The sequence below is a fragment of the Panthera onca genome, chromosome A1 (genome assembly GCF_046562875.1).
Source record: "Panthera onca isolate mPanOnc1 chromosome A1, mPanOnc1 haplotype 2, whole genome shotgun sequence".
NCBI classification, from domain to species: domain Eukaryota; kingdom Metazoa; phylum Chordata; class Mammalia; order Carnivora; family Felidae; genus Panthera; species Panthera onca.
This window is the reverse complement of record NC_138339.1, coordinates 239,058,557-239,082,910: the sequence shown is the minus strand read 5'-3', so window position 1 is coordinate 239,082,910 and position 24,354 is coordinate 239,058,557. Positions and strand designations below refer to the sequence as shown.

The 24,354-nt window shown below is 45.3% G+C and overlaps 1 protein-coding gene across 2 annotated transcripts in view; it reads right to left on the bottom strand.

Moving 5' to 3' along the window:
• CRYL1 (crystallin lambda 1) overlaps window positions 1-23,984 on the bottom strand; it is a 132,024-nt gene extending 108,040 nt beyond the window's left edge. The window contains exons 1-2 of one of the 2 annotated variants that reach the window (XM_078448804.2): window positions 23,835-23,984; window positions 5,346-5,453 (exon numbers count right to left, since the gene is read on the bottom strand). In XM_078448804.2, the coding sequence (XP_078304930.1) occupies window positions 5,346-5,453; window positions 23,835-23,875 (149 nt within the window). In that variant the 5' untranslated portion in view covers window positions 23,876-23,984. The remainder of the gene's footprint in view (window positions 1-5,345; window positions 5,454-23,834) is intronic. The other variant, XM_078448844.2, reaches the window with a different exon arrangement.
• Between the last annotated feature and the right edge of the window lie 370 nt (window positions 23,985-24,354).

The window sequence follows — 24,354 nt, the reverse complement described above, 5'->3', positions numbered from 1 at the left end:
ACAGAGAGAGAGCATGAGCAGGGGAGGGGCAAAGAGAGGGGGAGACACAGAATCTGAAGCAGGCTCCAGGCTCTGGGCTGTCAGCACAGAGCCCGATGTGGGGCTCGAACTCACGGACCGCGAGATCATGACCTGAGACGAAGTCGGATGCTTAACCGACTGAGCCACCCAGGCGCCCCAACAGCACAGCGTTTTTAAGTCCTGAATACCTTCCACCAAAGACTAGGTCCAATTTGCCGAAGGATCCACCTCTTTGCTACTTTACTCTCTCCCCTGGGTTACCAGCCCAACCCCCTTGCACACCTGAATCTGAAGACCTCTCAGCGAGTATGTAAGTTAAATGCACTACAGAAAGAAAGAGAACTCTCCCCATTCACCCCGCAGGACAGCTGGGGCTCCGATTGCCTCCACTGGCCCTGTCACTGCACCCACTTCTCCCCCCTCACCTGGGCACCCTGAAGTTCTCTTCCCTCAGGCTGGTGGTGACATTGGGACTTGGTGGGCGGGGAGATACTCAGGGGAGCAGAGGACCCACGTAAGCCTCAAGTAGTGTTGATTTCACCAAAGTTTACACTTGAGTGTCAAGCCTTGGCTCAGTTAACACGTGTACTTTCCTTTGTTTGTCACTGTTGTAAACCTCACAGGGGGACGAGTAGACAAAGCAGAATTCATACCATTCTTGAGTCCACCCCCAATACCAAATAAGCCTTCACAGCCCTACTTTCACTGTTAATACGTGCGTGTCCACATGCACAGAAGCGTGCCAGATCAAGGTGTAAGCATGTGTCCTCAAAATGTTCAACAACACTCACTCTTATTCCTACCATTCAGAGACAGTCGGAATATTCTTATTTCTCCCCAATGTTCTGAATGTACAATTAGCATATATACCTTTTACAAATCAGATAAAGCAACACGACTTCTGTTTGGGAAGGGAAATAAATAATTGAAATGAAGCAATCATTTGAACTGTCCGAATGACAGCCAAGTGACAGCATGATCTGTGAACACATAGATAAGTCAAGTTGAATGACCTGGCTGAACCCATAGCCCACTGGTGTGAACTTTTAGCATCAGGACCTCAGATCCCTTCTGAACTTTTCCATGCAGTTCGGTGTAGTCAACCCACTCCCTGTCCCCCACTTCTAGGAGGGTTTCAATTAAACCACCAAAGATAGGTTGTTGCTAGGATAGATGTCTCTCCATTTACTTTTTATTAACTGTCCTTCAATAACATTTTTTTAAAATTCTCCATGAATGTATTTCACAATCTTTTTATATTTATCCCTAGTTTGCTTACATTTTCTGTAGCAAATTTTTTACTGTTTTCAAACTATGTGTTGCCAATGTATAGAAATAGAATTGATTTTTTTTCAGCCTGACATATATTTTCCCCATCTTGGAGTTTTACCTACAAAATCTATGTTCAAATCTCACCTGATAATAGAGCGTGTGCTATCAGTTCAGCTAGGCCTGCTCGACTTCTCCTGAAATCTCATGGCATGTTAATTATTACTCATACACTGCTGATCCATTTCCCTTGGTGGGAGTGAAAGGATAGTCAATATTCTAGGCTTCGTGGGTCATTCGGTCTCTGTTGCAACTACTTGTTGTAGAGTGAAAACAGACATAGACAATACATAAACAAATGGGCACGCTGTTTCCCAACAGAAGTTCATTCATGGTATGTTCCCGTAAGACAGCGAAGGGACTGATAGTTTTCCATCACTTCCCATAGAAGCAGAATTCCCTTGTAAAAGCTGTAAAAAGACACAACCAGAACCCCTCAGAACCTAGAATCAGTAGAGGGCAGCAATCTAAGCACAGGAACCTGGCCAAGGTTTGGTATGTTGGTAATCTACCAATCTACTATCAGAATCCTGGGAATCAGTAATTCTGGCTGCAGTCAGCTCAGCTCATGCATGACGCTGCAGTCATGTGGCAGGTTAGCTAGGGGCTGTTGGTCGAGGATGGCTTCACTCATCTATCTAGGGGTTGGTGCTGGTGTTGGCTAGTGCCAGCTGACAGCTAGGCCACGTGTCTCTAGGGGGCCAGACTGAACTGACCGACAGGACGAAGGACGGCAGGAAGGGTTCCCAGCAGCAAGTGAGGGTAAGTTCTCAAAGCACAGGAGCTTTCCAGGCCTCTGCTTGCATCGCATTTGCTCTCTGTCCCACTGGCCAGTGAAAGTCTGTGGCCAAACCCAGAGTCGGGCAGCGGGAGCAGCAAAGTCACAATACAAGGAAGTGCGCAGACAGGGATAGAAGCAGTTAATGAGCATTTTGTGATTATACTCAGCTATTCTAGCCAAAGGTATACAGGAAAACTAAAAGTTCCTTTCAAACCAGAACAGATCAATCCAGAGGAATCTAGCTCAAAACTGAATTCAAGATGTTTAAGCAAGTGTAGGGGTCGGGGTAGCAATTTAAACACATCCCCAGGAACCCAGTTATTAGAAACGCCTCAGTTCAGAGACAAGGAGTTCAGTTACTCAGGAGGCAGGAGTACAGGGCAGCTACCTGGTTTCAGGGATCACTTCTGGTGGTTTATTAAATCCTAATCTGTGTAGAAAGCAGATTCATTTTGGGGGGATTTGCATACGAGAATGACCATCTACAGGTAGTAAAGAGACGGCAATACAGAAATTGTAAAGAGAGGGTTTATCAAAATACGATAGTGATTTCAGATTGGGACTCATGTAAAACAAGGCAGTTTGTCCTCTGCCTCAGAGTGGAGGTGGTCCCTGAGATATCAATATGGCTCATGCCAGGTAGCCCTGGTCTGGTGATGGTGAGAATGGCCTGTCACTACGTGGAAATGATGCTGGATCCAAATTTCAGAAAGTCATGTCCTGATCTAGGAGTCCATATTATAACTTTTACCTGATTATTGTTTTTCTCTTAAAATACATTCAGTCTCAGATTCTTGAGACCTAACACATGCCGAACATCAGGCATACAATGGAAACCAAAAAGCTTTTGGTAAAGCAGCAGCAGTGGTAAAGCAGCAGCTAACGAGGTTTTTCTAAGGTCAAGCTACCTTTCTATTTTGAGATTTAAATAAGTTTTAAGTTTCTCATTTTACCACTCTTAGAAAACAATTAGTCTTGCGTGACATCTTTTTAATTTTTTTTTTAATTCTCCATGATCTCTTGGTATGGCATGAGTCGTGATAATTCCTTTCATCTTCTAATGTTGTAATTAAAAAAAAAAATCAACTGCACCAGTTTAAGTTAATTTTTACAATTTCAGAATCAAGATGTACAATTTATACTCATTTAAGATTAGTGTCTAATAAGTCTAACATAGAATTTTCATGCAGAAGTGGTAAGATTTCAACCATGTATTTCCCACTATACGATGTTTGGAAGGATGGGACCATGGGAAGTGAGGCAAACAGCAAGGGTTGGACAGATGGTAGGGAGAGAGTGTACAAAAGACACGGCAAGAAGTACTTTCTGAGACTCTAGAAAAGGCTCCCATGACTCACTTAAAACGATTACTGAGCTGGTGCCCGTCTCTGGGGTCAAGAGGTGTGCGTGCGGCTTCCTTCTGCGGCCGTCATGGCTAGCAGAGATCACAGACCACTTCAATAATGAAGGCACTGTGAGTGTACTGCGTACTCTCAGTCCCCGTGGAGCTCACAACCTAGTGTGATGAATGAAGAACATAAACCAGTGGCATAAAAGGGGGCATGGTGGGCACAAACTATTTTGACCCATCAGTCAACGCAACCCAATCGGGAAGACGCATTGTTTATACTTCTTGACGAAAAGCGTCAAGTTGGCTCTCCTTACACTTGTGCCTCAGACGTGGCCAGGGACATTCTAGTCTCGGTTCCTGAAGGTACTAGGACCACAGCCAGACACCCAGTGCTGTTGACGTGAGCTAACAGTCTCTGCGTGCGAGTGACACAGTTGACTTACCGAAAGCAGCAGCAGTAATTCTTTTTTGACTGAAAAAGCACTGAAACTCACAACTCTTCTACTGACCAAGGTATATGCAAAAATAAGGTTTGGACTCAATGCTCTTAACCTGGTCCCTGTGTCCAGGAAAGGAGCATCTGAAAATCTTGCGTAAGTAAGGGAAGCAGCTGGCTTTACTTAGGTGATAAGACGAAAAATGTAGTCTTCCCTCGGAGGGCAACATGACACCATTCAACCTGATTTTCCTGCTACTATTTGCTAGTAATAATTCCAGAAGAAAAAGGTAGTCAGTCACAAGATACCCTGAGATCTCTACTTCCTGCCAAAGAAGTACAACCAGTTCCGCATGTTTAAGTGAACTCAGAGTCATGTGTAGATGGGTTACAAAAACAAAGCTACTGCTATTGAGAAAAGGACCGTGTGTACACTTTTTAAGTTTTACATATGCAAGAATTCAGATGTGCTTTTCTTTCATAAGACTACTAACAGCAATAAATTATTTTGGTTTTTTTGATGTGAAACTCTTACAAACTGGCTTTTAAAAGTTCAATCTAATCAGGCACCAATAATATTAAATAGCAGCCATGTATATTAGTCTTTTCAAAAAATAAACTATAAAGTAAGCACAGTCTTGTTACACGACTACAACTTCAGGTTGCACGTTCGCGGATATCCCCCAAGAAGGAGAATACCTGCCTGAACGACACCATGTGTGAGACGGTCAAAACTGTGTTCAGTGATGGTCACGTTGGGTGAAGAGGTCACGAATTAGGGCCCTTTCATCTTCCGGAACATTGCATTCGTTTGGAGCCTCTATCTTTGACCTCCCTCATTCTTGGCCTTTTTCCTTTGGTTCCTGTTTTTATCCTGCCCTCTGTGATTATTCCCAAAACTTAGCCCTCCCCCGAGCTTAGCACTCAGCCTATGTAAGTTCACCTACTCTGAGGCCTTTAACTATCAGTTATCACGGTTCATTTGAGTCCTGGCATCATTAGATCAATAGGTCGAAACACACCTCGGGACCTCCTGTTCCTAAAACGCAATGCCCACGCAGCTCCGGCTACCGCGTGCTGCGAGCCACCACTGTCTGCCCGGGGACCACAGGGAGACCCAGACGTCCAGCCCCGTGGGACACAGCGAGGTAAGCTCACTCACTCACTCCGGCTGGAAGCCTCAGATGCCTGTTCACCGACTCCACTCCCATCACACATCTTTACAACCCTAAGGGTCCTTTGTTCATCATCTGAGCTCCTTCTTCGGTCTTAATTTACATCTCAGCCACTGCGGGTCTCTTTACCAGCTCCAAGGCACTGGAACCGCCACCAAAGGGGAGAATAAAATCACAAGTGTATGATAACCAAGACCTCCTGAGAGCAAAAGAGCCGTGCCAAGTCCTCCCAGAAGGTGCCAGCTAACGTACCTGATGTTTTCCAAGGCATTTGTTACCTGCTGTTGTTCAATATCATAGAGTTTCACCCTGAAGCCTCCACTGGCAAACAACATAGCCCAGCTTCGCCCGATGAGTCCACTAAAGGGAAAGAAAGTAAGAAAGGCTTCCAGTTAACTTAATGGAACAGTTTTTCATCCCCAACCCAGGATGAAATTTTTTAAATTATACAGCACCCTGTTCTAAAATACTTAAGAATAGTTACACATTTTGATAGCTGTATTCATTGAAAACGTTGTATCTCTGTATAGGAGCCCCTGAATTCTCAACTCCAGTGTCGGCATTAATATTATGCCTGGCGCACTGCCAGATGTCAGGCAGTCACCATTAGTTCACACGCTGAAACGAACATTACAGTAGTGCAGGGCACCTGGGGTGGCTCAGTCGGTCAAGCATCCGACCGCGGCTCAGGTCGTGATCTTGCTGTCCGTGAGTTCCGGCCCCGCGTCTGGTTCTGTGCTGACAGCTCGGAGCCCGGAGCCTGCTTCGGATTCTGTCTCCCTCTCTCTCTGCCCTTCCCCTGCTCATGCTCGGTCTCTCTCTCTCTCTCTCTCTCTCTCTCTCTCTCTCTCTCTCTCTCGTGCAAAGATAAACATTAAAAAGAAATTACAGTAGTAAAGTGGTAGGGTGTCGTGAGGCAAAAGGCTCCTATATGAACCCCCATTTGACCACTGTTTTAGGCAAGTCACTTAATGTGAAGAACAGAGATGTTACTTATTTGAGGAAGATGGGGGAAAATACTAACTGCTACCACCACCAGCATTTGAGCATATATTAGGTGCCAGGTGACATCGAAACTGAGGGCTGGCCACTGGGGTTAGCAAGATGAATGGGGGTGGGGACAGTGATAAGAGCAGTTCTGACATACCGGTACGGAAGAAAGCCTGCCTGCGTTTAAGAGAAATGAGCCTCTAGATCTAACTACCAGTTCTAGAAATGGAGGGACAGGGGAACAAGTACATTAAAGGACGCCACATGGATACATGCAGCAAAATCCAGAATGTAGGAAATTTCACAGGACAAATGACTGTGTTCTTCAACAAGAAAACTGCAAGAAAATTAAAAAAAAAAAAAAAAAAAAAAAAAAGAGGGATGGAGAAACCTATAGATTGAAAGAAGGGTATATCAACTATAAATATAACGTGTGGGCCTTACTTGGACCCTCAAACCAAGTATCAAAAAGTTTTTAGGTAATCAGGTAAATTTTGAATGCTGACTGGATATCTAAAGACATTATGTGATGATAGCAAGGAATTCTGTTAATGTTTTATACATGATGGTGGTATCACAGTTCTATATTTTTAAAATACAGTTGATCCTTGGGGGTGCCTGGGTGGCTCAGTCAGTTAAGCATCCGACTTCAGCTCAGGAGTTTGAGCCCCGTGTCGGGCTCTGTGCTGACAGCTCAGAGCCTGGAGCCTGCTTCAGATTCTGTGTCTCCCTCTCTCTCTGTCCCCTGCTCACGCTCTATCTCTCTCTGTCAAAAATAAACATTAAAAAATAATAATTAAAAAAATAAATACAGTTGACCCCTGAACAAGGGTTTGATCTATGCGTGTCCACTCATATGCAGATTTTTTACAGTACAGTACTGTAAATATATTTCTCTTCCTTATGATTTTCTTAGCATCTCTTCTCTAGCTTACTTTATTGCAAGAACACAGTATTTAATATGTATCACATAAAAAATATGTGTCAGTTGACTGTTCATATTATCAATAAGGCTTTTGCTTTGGGGGGAATCAAAGTTATACATGGATTTCCAACTGTGTGGGGAAGTCTGGCACCCTTGATCCCTGCATTGTTCAAGGGTCAACTGCAGCCCTGATCCTTTAGGTATATATGCTGACATATCCGTAGGTGAAAGGACACAATGTCTGGGATTTGTTTCAAATTAATCCACAGAAGGGAATATAAATGAAACTAGATTAGCCCTGTGTTAATAATTGTTGAAACTGGGGCAGAAGGGGTACACAAGTTTTCACTGTACTATTCTCCCAACTTTAATATGATTTGAAACTTTTCCATAATATAAAGAATATGGATGGGGACAAAGGAATTAGAGACACAATAGACAATTTCATTGAGATTTAAGGGAAAATGTGGCAGTTACTGAAAGGAGAAATGCGGTCAAGTTGGGGATACTATTAGGCTGGAAGAAATACCATGTTTACATGCTGTAGAGTGGGATTTCCCACAGACAACCCATCACTGAGCTCTGAGGCCACCGTACCTATTGCCACCGCTTCGGTCATCCTGACACTTGCTTAATGTTACTCAGGAAAAGGCAGCCCCAGTGATCAAGCAAGTGGAAAAGCCTTGGAACTGAGGGTGTCTGAACAGAGGCAGGTAATCACTTAGCACCAAATATCGGATAGGCAGCTGGACTACGCTCCATTTTTCTTCCAGCCTTGAGATCTTCCAATGCCACTTAGAATGTCAAACGCAAGTTGCATCCCGTCCACAAACTGTCCTTACAATTTCTACTCTATACAATTTAAAAACAAATCAACAACACTCTCTGGGTTTCCTCTAAACGAGAAGCTTTTTAAAATGCGGTGCAAATGTCAGCAGCAACGTATTTCCCATTTTAGAGGGTCCCGAAGGGGCGTGTGGACAAAGCAGAGCATGAAGCGGTGGGGGCACTTCTCTGCGAGCACTTGCAGCCTCGCCAGGCGTGCCAAGAACGTACGGCCTGGCTGTTCCTCGCCCGACCATTTCCGGAGTTCCTACGCGGTGAGCCACCACCTCAAGGGGAGGAAAATGCGTCCCTTGAAGACAACAGCAGGCTCGCTTACCCCTTCCTATAAACAGTGGCTTCCCCAACCTCCACGTTCCCACACTGGAACACGCTCACTGAATGTGCAGGCACGCACCTGGGAGGTGCACATCCACCCCCACGGCAAGGGGACAAATGGTAAGCAGGAAGCTCATACCGCCTGCCCTGCTACGATTGAGAAAGCTCTCTGTCTCTGACCCGTGAGTCTCGTGTCCTCTGCCAGCGTTCAGGAAAGAGCAACACGCTGAATTACTAGCTTGCAAGTAGGCAGAACACGCAGTGGGACGCGCTGGTCTCAGACGTGGTGTTGTTTCACCGCGGCGCCCACGTGAGCTGCTTTGCGGGAGCGGGGCTAGAAGAACAGTCGAGGCCAAGGATGGGCTCCGAGACGTTATCGTCCCTACTGGGTCTCCCCCCGCTCCGCCTCCTAATTCAGCTCAACTACAGTTCCGACTCTGAGTCCAGGGAGTGCCCCACACAGCCACAAAGCCCCCCTTCTGTGGGGCTTGGGCCCAAGCGATGGAAGGGAAGAGCGCGGCTTGCCTCCAATTGACCTGAAAATCCTGTTAATGCCACACAAGTGCTATCCAGGCTTCAAAGCCCTCGCGCAACGCTCACTTGAGCTGAGCCCTTAACACACACAAAGGGCGACTGAGAGGGGCTCCTATCTTGTTACAAGGTATATTATGCAAAGGCATTGGTTGAAAAACGCAGCGGAAACAACTAAAACGACCTGTGCTCAACTTCTGGAAAGGGCGCAGGATTATACGGATTTTACTCCGTATTCTTCTGCAATATTAAAATCTTTTATAACTAATGTAAAATTTACATATTATGTATATACAAAGTTTTATTAAGCCCTCAATGCTCTAGACCTGCACTAATACGGTCGACTCTAGCCACATGCTGCTATTTAACTGAACTGAAATAAATTTTAAAAATCAGGTCACATCTCAAGTATTCAACAGCCACCTGTGACAGTGGCCACTGGCCTGGACAGCAAGGGCGTAAGTAGAACATTTCCCTCTTTGCAGGAAGTTCTATTAACAGAGCTGTCGCCCGAGATTATCCGCCACAAGCCAGAGTCTGAAGGAGACCGTCCCTGCATAAAGACTTCTCTTCTTTACAGACACACGCTCGCGCTCGCGCTCTCCAGAAAAGACTTCCTTCTCTTCCTTACAGACGTGTTCTCGCTCTCTCGCTCTCTCCAGAGCTGCAAGGCAGGAAGTTAAAAGGCCAAGTAACGTTCGTGCACATGATCCCACGGGACCAGCCACTGGCCTTAAACTCCTCGTCCCACTGCCAGTATCACAATGTTTGCGGTATGCGGTGATTTATTCAACCAGAAAGGAAGGCCTGCTTGCAGCCCAGGTCTAGCAGGGATACTCCCGCGGCAGCGTTCACAGCGCGCGTCCACTCCGTGCCCGAATGACTGCTGCACTCGCTGCGCGTACGCCACGCTTCAGAAACGTATTTTTCAGGCCGAGAGCGCTCTTTCTGTGCCCTCTGCGGTTTGAGAAACTACACAACCCTCCGGAGCGACTCGCCCGCCTGAAACCTTCGCCCCCCTCCGGCCGGGCTGCCGCCCGCGGGGGTGGGAGCTCCACGGGGCCTCCGGGCCGCGTGGGCCGCAGACCCCTCCCTCGGCTAAGGCCCCCGCGTCCTGCGCCCGCACGCGGCGAATTCGGCCGGGAGGAGAGGACGGGCGCGGACGCCAAGGAGCTCAGGCCTCGGCGAGGCTCGAAGGCCGTGCAGCGCGCAGGCGCGAGGACGAGGGCTGCCGGCCGGCTTCCGACCCAAGGCCGAAGCGCTCCGGCTGCCCTTACGGAAAAGACCTTCCGCGGACGAGCACACAAGACGCATCTCACGAAGCGAACCCGCCCGCACAACCCGACTCGCCTTTTCCAGACGGAGTTGGAAGCGCCTCCCGGACGAGCCGGCGCGGCAGGTGAGGCGCAAGAAAGGGGCGGAAGGAACCTTCTGGAGCCTTCTGGAGCCGGGCTGTCTCCACTCCCCCAGGTCCCACCGCGGCCGCAACCCGCCCCGGCCACGCGGGCCGGGAAAGCGGCCGGGGCCACGGGGGCCGCGCTGCCGGCAGAGAAGACGCGCTGGGTTTTGAAGTCTGTGCCTCCCAGGAAAGAACGTAAACGCTCTCACCAGTAATACTTTGTACCAATTACTTGTTGAAACATCAGCGCTGAGAAAAATACCTTAAATAAGACAGACTGAAATTCATTTCACCTTTTTCTCAATGTAGCTACTGGAAAATGGCATTACATACGTGGCTTGCACTTGTGGCTCACAGTGGCTTCAACGATTGCCTGGTATCACAATTCAGTCATTTATCTCAGCAGCTGCTTGGTGTCTGGACACCCAGTTCCACCCCCAACTACGAAACCACCACAGTCCTCGAGAGGTCACGTGCCCCAGAGGGCTGCTTCCTCTCCAAATGCACTCGGGGCTGGGGCAGCATTCGCTCCGGAGCAGTAAGCAGCTTTCAACCTTTCTATCAAAACCGTCTCTATGGGGCACCTGGGTGGTGCCCAACGCTTGACTTCGGCTCAAGTCATGATCTCACAGTTCGAGAGTTCGAGCCCCACGTAGGGCTTGCGCTGACACTACGGAGCCTGCTTGGGATATTCTCTCTCTCTCTCTTTCTCTCTCTCTCTCTCTCTCTCCTCTCTCTGTCCCAACCCTGCTTGTGCACGCTTTCCCTCAAAATAAAGGGAAAAAAAAAGACATTTTTACAATAATCTAAGCCACCATGGTCCTCATGGAGGATTTGGTTGCCAAATAAATATTAACTGATCTTAATAACTTTGTTTATGACCGCCCCCAAAAAACCCTCAACATAAGACAAATGTCCAAAGAGAAGCAATATTTATAACAAATAAATATACAAAAGTTCCATAAACCCAGCAGTAAGAGATAAACACACCAAACACAAGAGGAGGGGAAAGCTATATAAAGTATGTGTACAAGCTAACTTGAAAACATTTTCTAGTACTTTACTCCCACAATAGCAAATAAAATATATACCAGAATGGCAGAAATTTAAAAAACCGACCGTGCTTAGTGCTGGTGAAGTTATGGGGAAATGGACAATCACAAACCACTGAGGGGGAAAAAAAACTGGTGCAAAGCATCTGGAGGCACTCTCACAGCCTGTATCAAAATTAGGTGTTTCTACTATTTGAGCCGGGAATTTTACTTCCAGAATTTATCTTAGGTTATGTTAATGTGGTCAACACACACACACTCATTTAAAGTAGAATTTATATTAGCAAAAAAGTACGGTGCCTGGGTGGCTCAGTCAGTTGAGCATCTGACTTTGACTCAGGTCATGATCTTGATCTCACGGTTCATGGGTTCCAGCCCCCTGCTTCAGATTCTGTGTCTCCCTCTCTCTCTGCCCCTCCCCCACTCACACTCTGTCTCTCTCTCTCTCAGAAATGAATAAACATTAAAAAAATTTTATATTAGCAAAAAAGTAAACGTTAACTCTCTAATATTCAGCATTGGCTAAATAAAATATACAGATGAAGCAACAACAGGAAACTTTTAAACATTTGTTGAATAGAAAAGTGGTTATCAGTGTATCCTTTTTTCCATAATTTCTACTTTTCTGTGTATTTGAGAATTTTCATAAAATTGGGGGAAAAATTATATTCCATACAGTAGATAGTAAGCCCACGCCAATTTCTCCTTATTATAATAGTTTCCTGGCCTGTATTGTCCATAGTCCTCCAGAGGAAGCACCAAGAGCAGGAAGTCAACTCCCGGGAGCCTGCTGGCACCCCTGCTCCTTCACGCACACTCGTTCATGATTGGACGGGACATGGACATCTGACCCGAAGCAGCCAATCAACTAGCCTACCAGCACCCTATGCTGTCAGGAGTATCACCTGCACAGAGGACTTAATCCGATCAGATTTCCTCTCCTGAAAATTGGACCTAAAATATAGAAACTATAAGTAACAGGTCCTGGAGCTGAAAGATTGTAACACTGGGGTTGGCAGCAGTGTGCAAGAAAAAGAAGCAGAGGAGACGGGGGACGTGAGCAGGTGCAGGTGGAGGGAATCTACACAGCAGGCTAACGTGGCTGATCAGAGATCATGGTCGGTGGAGATCAGACTGCACAGCCCAGAATGAGAGTTCTGCCAGCTCTCTAGTTCCCAGTACGACTTTACCTTGGACCCAAATACAATTAGCTTCCTGCCCTTACAGCCTGTGACATCCTATTAACTTTTTCTGAACTCCTAGACACCTGAGGACCATGCAATGGGTCCCTACCATTCTGTCTATTCTGATATGCTTAAAAGCTTCTCAACTCATAATTCCGAATTAGTCCTTCAAAAAAACTACCGCAGGTAGACATTTATTCTGTTACACCCATAGTCTCATCATAATACAGATTTTGTTCCCAATGACCAAGGGATTTGTGTCCCACATTAGGCACCCCAACCCTAAAGAACTACACCAGAGAAACAAGGCCCCCAAAGTGTTTGATCTTGACAATCAAAGGGCTTAATTCCAGGAGAACCATAGGGCTATAGGTAACAAGAAATCCACTCTTGCAATCCCTACCAAAATAACACCAGTAGTCTTCATAGAACTAAACAAACAGTCCTAAAATTTGTATGGAACCAGAAAAGACCCCGAATAGCCAAAGCAATCCTGGAAAAGAAAACCAAAGCTGGAAGCATCACAATCCCAGACTTCAAACTGTATTACAAAGCTGTAATCATCAAGACAGTATGGTACTGGCACAAAAACAGACACACAGATCAATGGAACAGAATAGAGAACCCAGAAATGGACCCACAAGCATATGGCCAACTAAACTTTGACAAAGCAGGAAAGAATAGTCAATGGAATGAAGACAGTCTCCTCAGCAAATGGTGAAAACTGGACAGCAACATGCAGAAGAATGAACTTGGACCACTTTCTTACACCATACATAAAAATAAACTCAAAATGGATAAAGACCTAAATGTAAGACAGGAAGCCATCAGAATCCTCGAGGAGAAAGCAGGCAAAAACCTCTTTGACACTGGCCACAACAACTTCTTACTTGACACATCTCCAGAGGCAAGGGAAACAAAACCAAAAATGAACTATTGGGACATCATCAAGATAAAAAGCTTCTCCACAGTGAAGGAAACAATCAGCAAAACTAAAAGGCAACCGATGGAACGGGAGAAGATATTTGCAAACAACATATCAGATAAAGGGTTAGTATCCAAAATCTATAAAGAACTTATCAAACTTGGGAATGGAAGCTGGTGCAGCCACTCTGGAAAACAGTATGGACGTTCCTCAAAAAACTAAAAATAGAACTACCCTACAACCCAGCAATTGCACTACTAGGCATTTATCCACGGGATACAGGTGTGCTGTTTCGAAGGGACACAGGCACCCCCATGTTTATAACAGCACTATCAACAATAGCCAAAGTATGGAAAGAGCCCAAATGTCCATCGATGGATGAATGGATAAAGAAGATGTGAAATCAAAACCACACTGAGATACCACCTCACGCCAGTCAGAGTGGCTAAAATGAACAAATCAGGAGACTACAGATGCTGGCGAGGATGTAGAGAAACGGGAACCCTCTTGCACTGCTAGTGGGAATGCAAAGTGGTGCAGCCGCTCTGGAAAACAGTGTGGAGGTTCCTCAAAAAATTAAAAATAGATCTACCCTATGACCTAGCAATAGAACTGCTAGGAATTTACCCAAGGGATACAGGAGTGCTGATGCATAGGGGCACTTGTACCCCAATGTTTATAGCAGCACTTTCAACAATAGCCAAATTATGGAAAGAACCTAAATGTCCATCAACTGATGAATGGATAAAGAAATTGTGGTTTATATACACAATGGAATACTACGTGGCAATGAGAAAGAATGAAATATGGCCTTTTGTAGCAACGTGGATGGAACTGGAGAGTGTTATCCTAAGTGAAAGTAGTCATACAGAGAAAGGCAGATACCATATGTTTTCACTCTTATGTGGATCCTGAGAAACTTAACAGAAGACCATGGAGGAGGGGAAGGAAAAAAAAAAAAAAGAGGTTAGAGAGGGAGGGAGCCAAAACATAAGAGACTCTTAGAAACTGAGAACAAACTGAGGGTTGATGGGGGGTGGGAGGGAGGGGGGGTGATGGGTATTGAGGAGGGCACCTGCTGGGATGAGCACTGGGTGTTGTATGGAAACCAATTTGACAATAAATTTAATATTAAAAAAAAAAAGATGTGGTATATAGACAATGGAGTATTAAAAGAATGAAGCAATCAACATGTTGGAGAAGTGAACACAGTACGCCAAAGATGGCCTATGGGGCAAAAACAGACTCTGGTCTCTAGCTTAGAGACCCCTCCTCCGGGTTCTTCTTCCTTTGTTTGCTGCCTGCGTGAAAACCCCCACAGACATGGAAGCTGATGACTATAGATTACCCTCCCCACTTGCATTCGGTGTTAAATAAAACTCCAATCCACCAAGATCTCCGAGTGACGCTTGGTTTTTCCACTGGCATTCCAGCCTGGTTCCATAACAAACAGAACAATCAAAAAGAATGAAATCTTGCCATTTGCAACTATGTGGATGGAACCAGAGAATATTATGCTAAGTGAAATCAGTCAGAGAAAGACAAGTATCATATGACTTCACTCATGTGAGGAATTTAAGCTACAAAACAGATGAACGTAAGGGAAGGAAGCAAAATATTATAAAAACAGGAAGGGGACAAAACATAAGAGACTCTTAAATATAGAGAACAAACAGAGGATTGCTGGAGGGCTTGTGGGAGGGGAGATGGGCTAAATGGGTAAGGGGCATTAAGGAATTTGCTCCTGAAATCATTGTTGCACTATATGCTAACTAACTTGGATGTAAATTTAAAAAATAAATAATTTTTTTAAAATCCACTCTTGGAGTGCCTGGGTGGCTCAGTCGGTTAAGCATCTGACTTCGGCTCAGGTCATGATCTCACAGCTTGTGAGTTTGAGCCCTGTGTTGGGCTCTGTGCTGACAGCTCAGAGCCTGGAGCCTGCTTCGGATTCTGTGTCTCCTTCTCTCTCTCTGCCCCTACCCCACTTATGCTGTGTCTCTCTCTGTCTCTCAAAAATAAATAAACATTAAAAAAAAATTTTTTTAAATAATCCACTCTTAAAGGGCCCACAGACCCTGGGGCCTAGCGCAAAAGCAACAATTTGAAAGGCACCTAGCATATGCAAAGGAGACTCACTTGTTAATCTTTTCTTTTTTGAGCTTCTTTATTCATTTTGGGAGAGATGGGGAGTGTGAGCAGGGGAGAAGGGCAGAGAGAGAGAAGAGAGACAGAATACCAAGCAGGCTCCACACTACCAGCACAGAGCCCTAGGCAGGGCTCAATCCCATGAACCACAAGATCATGACCTGAGCCAAAATCAAGAGTTGGACACTCAACCAACTGAGCCCCGAGGTGTCCCTCACTTGTTAATCTTAAAGCATCTGAGGAGAGGCAGGAACTTGTTGGGACTCTCTCGGGAGATGGAAGCACTTGTGGGTGCCGTTTTTGTGTTCTCCTTCTGCCTTGTTGGTGCCAGCTTTAGCAAGCACCAGTTTTATACACCCCCCAGCCTACTATCTTAGGTGGGAGTGCCCCATCCCCACCTCTACAGAATACTGGCTTGGCCTGCCCTGCCACGGCCAACAGGCACCCACAGCCCACACAGGAGGCCTGCCTGGCTCTGGTGGCCAGAGGGGATTGTTGTTTCTGGGCCCCACAGGTCCGAAACAATCGGACACTCCCTGGCAGGCCATCAACCCCGGGCACTGCACAACAGAAGGCAGAAACACACTCCCAGTCTTCATGTGACAAGGCCTGTTTTCGTGTTCTGAAGCTTCAGTCTAAAAGGCAGGCTTTAGGCTTGCCACATAATCAGAGGCCAAAGCAGTGCCCCCTGGGAACATGGGCAGGGAGACACCATATTAGTGCTCTACCTTGACCCAGCCACTGTTTGCTGATACTGCCCAGAAAGGAGTTTACACACCTGTCTAAAGCCACGATTTTTGCAACTATTGCCCAGGGGTCACCTCCAGATCACCTGGTCTGGAAGTCATCAGGGTTTACAATTATATATATAAGACTATATATTTTTATGCACCTTAGAAGCTGTTGCTTGAGGATCTGGCTTACAATCAGCCTAAAACGAGGCACTGTCGGAGATCCCTCCTTTTGAAACACTGACAGGTCTTGGCATACTCTCAACAACTGCAACCTATGAAGAACAAAGCAGGGTGCTTTCACAAAGTTCCGATAAACAACAAGCTAGAGCAAGGCTGAACTATAAGGTTCATCTCCAACACAAGGCCAACTTTTCAAGACTAGGAGAAGTAGCTGTTTCACAGAATACAAAGAAACAAATACACAAAACCAAGCAATATAAGAAGACAGAAAAATACGTTCCAAATGAAAGCATGTGACACCACCTCAGAAAAGACCTTAATGAAATAAAGATAACTAATCTACCTGATAATGAGTTCAAAGTAGTGGTCATAAAGATGTACACTGAACTCAGGAGAATGGATGAACATAGTGAAAACTTCAACAAAGAGGCAGAAAACATAAAAAAGTTCCAAAGAGAAGTCACAGAATTGAAGAACATAATAGATAAACTGAAAAATACCCTACAGGGGTTCAACAGCAGACTAGATGAAGCAGAAGAAATGATCAGCAACCTGGAAGACAAGGCAGTGGAACTCTCCTGTTCAGGGCAACAAAAAGAAAAAATTTCAAAAAGCAAAGATAGCTGTTGATCTATGGGACAATATCAAGTGGAATAATATCCACATTATAACAGTCCCAAAAGGAGAAAAGAGAGATCAATGGGTAGAAAACTTATCTGAAGAAATAATGGCTGAAAACTTCTTAGACTGGGGAAGGAAACAGACAGCCAACTCCAAGAAGCAAAACATATTCCAAAAAACATAAACCCAAAGACAGGGGCACCCAGGGCTCAGTTGGCTCAGGTTACAATCTCACCACTCGTGAGTTCAGAGCCCCACACTGGGCTCTGTGCTGACAGCTCAGAGCTGGAGCCTACTTCAGATTCTGTGCTTCCCTCTCTCTCTGCCCCTCCCTTGGTCACACTCTGTCTGTCTGTCTCTCTCTCAAAAATAAATAAACATTAAAAAAAATTTATAAAAAAGATGAACCCAAAGACACCACACCAAGATACATTATAATTAAGATGTCAAAAATTAAAGACAGAGACTATTAAAAGCACAAGAAGAAAACAACTTGTTAGATACACAGGAAACCCCATAAGATTATGACCGTATTTTTCAGCACAACGTTTGCAGGCCAGAAGGGAGTGGCAAGGTATATTCAAAATACTGAAAGGAAAAAAACAAAATTCTAACCAAGAATACTCTACCTGGCAAGGTTATGATTCAGAATTGAAGGAGAGGGGTGCCTGGATGGCTCAGTTGGTCAAGCATCCAACTCTTGATTTCAGCTCAAGTTATGATTTCACAGTTTGTGAGATCAAGCCCTGAGTTGATTCTCTCTCTCCCTCTCTCTCTGCCCCTTCCCCCTCAAATAAACTTGGAAGAAAGAAAGAAAGAAAGAAAGAAAGAAAGAAAGAAAGAAAGAAAAGAATTTTCCAGATAAACAAAAACTAACCAAGTTCATCACCACTAAACCAGCCTTACAAGAAATGTTCAAGGGACTTCTTAAAGCTGAATAGAAAAGGGTCTAACAAGTAACAAGAAAACATATGAAAGTAAGGATCTCACTGGTAAATGCAAGTATATTGTAAACACAGTAGATTAACTGCTTATAAAACTAATATGAAGAGTAAAACACAAAAGTGGTACAATTAACTTTTAATAATTATTAAGAAATCAATAAAATAAAAAGATGTAAAATATGACATCAAAAACAGAACGTGTGAGGGGGTAAAAACGTACAGTTTCTAGAATGAATTCAAATATAAGACTCTATAAACTTAAAGTATACTGTTATATAGAGAGTTGTTACATGAACCTCAAAGTAACCACAGGCAAAAATCTACACCAGACACACAAAGACAATGAGAAAGGAATCTAAACAAAACACTAAGGAAAATCACTCAACTACAAGGGAAGAGAGTAAGAGAAGAAGAAAAGAACAGAAAGGAAGTACAAAAACAGCCATAAAACAACTGACAAATGGCCATAAGCTCATACCTATCAATAATTACTTTAAATGTAAATGGACTAAATTCTCCAATCAAAACAGTGGCTGAACAGATAAAAAATAAGTTCTATATGTTGTCTACAACAGACTCACTTCAGATATGAGGACACACACAGACTGAAAGTGAAGGGATGAAAAAAAAAAGATATTCTATGCAAATGGAAACCAAAGCTGCATAGCTATACTTGTATCAGACAAAAGAGACTTCAAAGTGTACAGGAATAAATTTAACCAAGGGGGGTAAAAGACTTGTACACTTTAAGACATAAAACTTTAACACACTGATGAAAGAAATTAAAGGTATAAATGAATGTAAACATATTCCATGCTCATGGATTGAAAGAATTAACATTGTTAAAATATCCATACTGGGGCGCCTGGGCGGCTCAGTCAGTTAAGCATCTGACTTCACTCAGGTCATGATCTCACAGCTTATTGGTTCGAGCCCCACGTCGGGCTCTGTGCTGACAGCTCAAAGCCTAGAGCCTGCTTCAGATTCTATGTCTCCCTCTCTCTCTCTGCCCCTACCCCACTCATGCTCTGTCTCTCTCAAAAATAAACACAAATAAATAAATACATAAATAAATAAATAAATAAATAAATAAATGTCCATACTACCCAAATGCAATCCTATCGAAATCCTAATGGCATTTATCACAGAACTATAACAAATAATTCAAAATAAGTCAAAAAAAGCTCAAAGGATCTTGAGAAAGAAGAACAAAGCTGAAGGTATCATGCCCTGGTTTCAACCTATACTACAAAAGTATAGTAATTGAAACGCTACGGTATTAGTGTAAAAATGGACAAACAGATCAGCAGAACAGAATAGAGTCCATAAATAAACCTACACATATCTGGTCAGTTAATTTTGACAAAGGAAACAAGAATATACAATTGGGAAAGGATAGCCTCTTCAACAGATAATACTGGGAAAAATGGACAGTCATGCAAAAGAATGAAAATGGACCACTATCTTATACATGCCCAAAAAATATCTCAAAAGTCAAAATGAATTAAAGAGTTGAACTTAAGACCTGAAACTATAAAACTCCTAGAAGAAAACATAGGTGGTAAGCTCCCTGACACATGTCTTAGCAATATTTTTTTGATCTGGCACCAAAGGCAAGGGAAACAAAAGCAAAAATAAACAAATGGAGGGGCGCCTGCGTGGCTCAGTCAGTTAAGTGTCTGACTTCAGCTCAGGTCATGATCCCACCCTTGGTGAGTTGAGCCCCTTAGAGAGCCCCACACTGAGCTCTGAGTCCAGCTCTGGGCTGATGCCTCGGAGCCTGGAGCCTGCTTCAGATTCTGTGTCTCCCTCTCTCTCTGCCCCTCCCCTGCTCGCGCTCTGTCCTGCTCTCTCAAAAATAAACATTAAAAAAAAAAAAAAAAGAAGAGATTGAAAAGAGTAAGGGGGGGGGGGGGCGCCTGGGTGGCTCAGTCAGTTAAATGTCTGACTTCAGCTCAGGTCATGATCTCACAGTTCGTGGGTTCGAGCCCCACATCCGGCTCTGTGCTGACAGCTTAGAGCCTGGAGCCTGTTTCGGATTCTGTGTCTCCCTCTCTCTGCTCCTCCCCTGCTCATGCTCTGTCTCTCTCTCTCTCCTTCAAAAATAAATAAAAACATTAAAAAAATTTTTTTTAAATAAACAAATAGGACCACAGAAAACTAAAAAGCATCTGCATAGCAAAGGAAACCATCAAGAAAATGAAAAGGTAAATGCGAGAAGACCTTTGCAAATGACATATCCAATAAGGGGTTAATATCCAAAACATATAAGGAACTACAACTCAATAACAAAAAACAACCCAGAGGATCTAAATATATTTTTTCCCAAAGAAAACATACAAATGGCCAACAGACATGTGAGAAGAAGTTCAATATCACAATCAGGGAAATGCAAATTAAAACCACGGTGAGGTAACACCTCAAACCTGTCAGAATGGCTAAACTCAAAAACTCAGGAAACATCAAGTGTTGGCGAGGGTGTGAAGGGAACCTGTGTGCACTGCTAATGAGACTGTAAACTGGTACAGCCATTATGGAAAACTGTATCGAGACTACTCAAAAAATTAAAAATAGAAATACCATACAATCCAGCAGTTTCATTTTTGGTTATTTACCAGAGAATACAAAAACACTAATTTGAAAGGATATATGCACCCCTACGTTCATTGAAGCACTACTTACAACAGCCAAGATATGAAAACAACCTAAGTGTTCACCTATGAATGAATGGATAGACATGGTGTATAAACACACACACACACACACACACACACACACACACACACAGACGATGGAATACTACTCAGCTTTAAAAAGGAATATCTTATGGGGTGTCTGGGTGGCTCAGTCAGTTAAGCATCCAACTTTGGCTCAGGTCATGATCTCGTGGTTTGTGGGTTCGAGCCCCACATCAGGCTCTGTGCTGACAGCTCAAAGCCTGGAGCCTGACTCAGATTCTGTGTCTCCCTCTCCCTCTGCCTCTCCCCCGCTCGCACTCTGTCTCCCTCTCAAAAATAAATAAACATTTAAAAAAAAAAAGGAATATCTTGTCATTTGTGACAACATGGATGGATCTTGAAGGTATTATAGTAAGTGAAAGAAGTCAGACAAAGACAAATACCGTATGATTGCACTGTTATGTAGAATCTGAAAAACAAACTAAACTCAACGATCCAAACTCATAGATACAGAAAACAGACTGGTGGTTACCAGAGGGGAAGGGGTTCCAACGGGAAAAATTGGGGAAGGGGTTCAATTGTATGGTGATGAATGATAACTAGATTCGTGGTGGTGATCACTCTGTAGTGTATACAAATATCAAATTATAATGTTGTACACCTGAATTCCATATAAGGTTATATACCAATTTTACTTCAGTTAAAAAAAAAAAACCAACATCTTAGCATCCTAGCAAGCCCTTCAGGCTTTTTTTCAGTAAAAAAAAAAAAAAAAAAAAAAAAAAAATGCAATCTCTGTTATAAAAGCTCAAACATCTGTCTACTAGGACCAGGCATGATGGATATACAGCTGGCGATGATACAGTTTCCACCCAAAGGGGAAGCAGAACTTTTCCTGAAGCAGATGGGCCCCTGCACTCAGTCCTGAAGAACTGTGCTCAGTAAAGAGGCACAGGAGGCACCAGGGACATTTCTCCCCCAGATTGGTTCCTATTTGAACAAGCTCAGGGCCTAACATGTGGGTAAACACAATGCAGTATGTATACGGATACAGAATTCACATTTCAGTTATTTAGAAACACCGTATTACGTAGAGGTAAGTTCCTCTGCAGGCTTCTAGGGCTAACATACTGGTGGAGAACACCAGTCAAATGTGTTCAGGACTCCCACTTTTACCCCATTTTTTAAAGCTGCCATTACCATATTTCCCTTCTGTATGTTCCCACAGCCCTAGATACAAGAGGCTTTTTTTTTTTCTCTCTCTCTTTCTTAATTCTTCAAAAGCACACTCCTGTTGGGTCAAGCCCACCATTCTGAAGGGACCCGCCCCGGATGCTTGCAGGAAAAAGCCATGAGGATGAGTGGCCTTTAGGAAAAAAAAAAAAATGAATGGAAAAGAATTAAATAGGGACTATATTTCTAGCAGCGACTTTCAACGAGTCTGGTACTTACTAGGAAAAGATGGAAAAACAATGGTCCAACATGTCCCTGAAATTGAAATACGGACACTTTTGTCTGTCGAAATCCAAGAATGAAACTCAACCAGGTTTTAGCGAATTCACTTACATTCCCAGCCCCATTTGGTAAATAAATGGATGTTCCTCGGAATCACCCAGGGGGCTGGGAAAGAGAGGAAAAGAGGAGGGGGCGAGGAAGGGGGAGGAAGGGAGAGGAGCGGTGAGGAGGGGAGAGAGGGAGGGAACAGAGAGGAATGCAGGGGAGGGGAGCAGCACTACTCTAGAAGCAGAGATGGGTGTGTTTTGAGGTGCTGATGGTGTAGGGACAGACAGGAAGGGCTTCCTACCCTGTGCTAATTCCTGTGGTCATTAAAGTTTGCCAACTCTATTTAATTCCTTGTCAAACTCCCTCAAGGAAAGCAGAAATAAACGGACTCGCCAATCCCTGCTCCTTCTTGAGAGACTGTGCTCCCTCACCCAAGAACCAGAGCCAGGTCGGAGCGCCATCAATTCCAAGCTTCACTTAGCATTTATTAGGCGCCAGCAGAACCCCACTCCAAAGCATGCTGTGAGAGACACAAAACTCTAGCCCTTGACCCTGGACAACTGAAACGCAAAGCAAGCATGGTCACTGTATCCAGTACAGGGGACACGTTGAAAATATATTTTTATATTCCCTCACGGGGCAGCCACACATTCGCGTGCCTGTAAAGGCCAAAGGCTCAGTGAATTCCACAGCTGTGAGCAAAAGGAAGCTGGCAAAAAGCATCCTGATTCCTTCTTCCAATTGGTTCTAAAGGGAAAAACCCTGACACTGCAATTGTCGCTGAGGGGAGGGTCAGGTATGCCAACACCTCGGCGGCAAAAACAGACACAAAGTCACCCCTAAAAAGGTGCTTCTAGTTATAAACAGCAAGTATTACCAGGTCTACAGATTGCCATGATACCCTATCAAAGCAAAGGTACACAAAAATGCTTTTTTTTTTTTTTTTTTTTAATGAAAATAGCAGGAGTTTTAAAAGAGCGGCTGAGGGCACAAACAAAAATTTGCATAGAATTTAGGCTGTTAAACTGACACACCCTAGAAAAGTCTTTGGCCTCCAGGGTTCCTCGGCGCTTTCCCCACGAATCAGCAATCAGGAATGAATTGCCCCGTGTATTTGCCAAACACCTGCTGCCGCCCAGAGACACCCCTGGGGACAAAAACATGCACATTCCTACGCCCTGCAGGCAGCCCTGTCCACAGGTGTGCTAATGGACCTCTTTGCTGGGGCAGTCCCATGTCTGTCACTTAACTGCGACCAGGGGCAAACTGCTTAATGTCCATTTTCTCATCCGTAAAATGGGAAGTTAAGAATACAGTCCTGCAGAATCTTTCCCAGACTTCCATTTCGTCCATATCTAACGCCCAGCACGTCTATTTGTATTAGCCGGGAGGCCTGGCATCATCCAACTAATCCCACAAACCGCATTTCCACCGCAGCCTGCGCCGTCAGCTTCCCGAACCTTGCTCGCACATCAGCCCGAAGTGAAACAAAATAGCACTCTACAGGGCGCTTCAACCTGCAAAGCCACGCCGCTACCGGGCGACTCTCCCCGCCCGGCCGCTTGCGTGGAGGGCTGCAAGGACGCACTGCGCCCTCGAGGGCTGGAGGCCGGCGTTCCACCACGCCGCTTCCAGCTCTGGAAGGTGACGGCGACCTGGGCGCCCAAGCCGCGGCGACGACGCGCGGGCCCCATGCTCGGGCGCACCGCGGGGTCCGGGTCTCCCCCAGCGCCGTGGCAAGTGGGCGGCGGGTCGGGGCCGTTTACCTGCCAACGATCACCACCACGCCTGCCGCTGGGGACGCCATGGCCCGACGCCCGGGTGGCCCGGGAGCCGCACCGCAAGTGCGAAGAGCAGTGGGCTACGGGGCTCCCGGACGCCGCGCGCGGCGCCAGATCCCCGCGCCGGGCGGGGCGTGACCCGCGCCCATTGGCTGGGCGCTCGAGTCGGGGGCGGGCGCGCGGGTCCCGATAGGCTGCGGGAGGGCCGGGAGGCGGGCCCGCCGCCTCGGCCCCCATTGGGTGCGCGTGGCAGGCGGAACCTCCACCCGGACACCCAGGCGCCGACCCCGTGCTGAGGGGCGCGGGCGGGGCAGGTCCGCAGGAGGACCGGCCGGAGGGCAACGCCGGAGGGAAAGCGCGAAGACCCGACCCGGCGGACTGCAGTAATTCATTTTCCCATACTTTAGTTTCCAAATGCGCACCCCAAAATCAGTGTACGTAGAAGGGGACACTTCCGTGCTGGCGCAAGGCTTGACCGCTAAAGGACCCCAAAGAAACTGCTAGA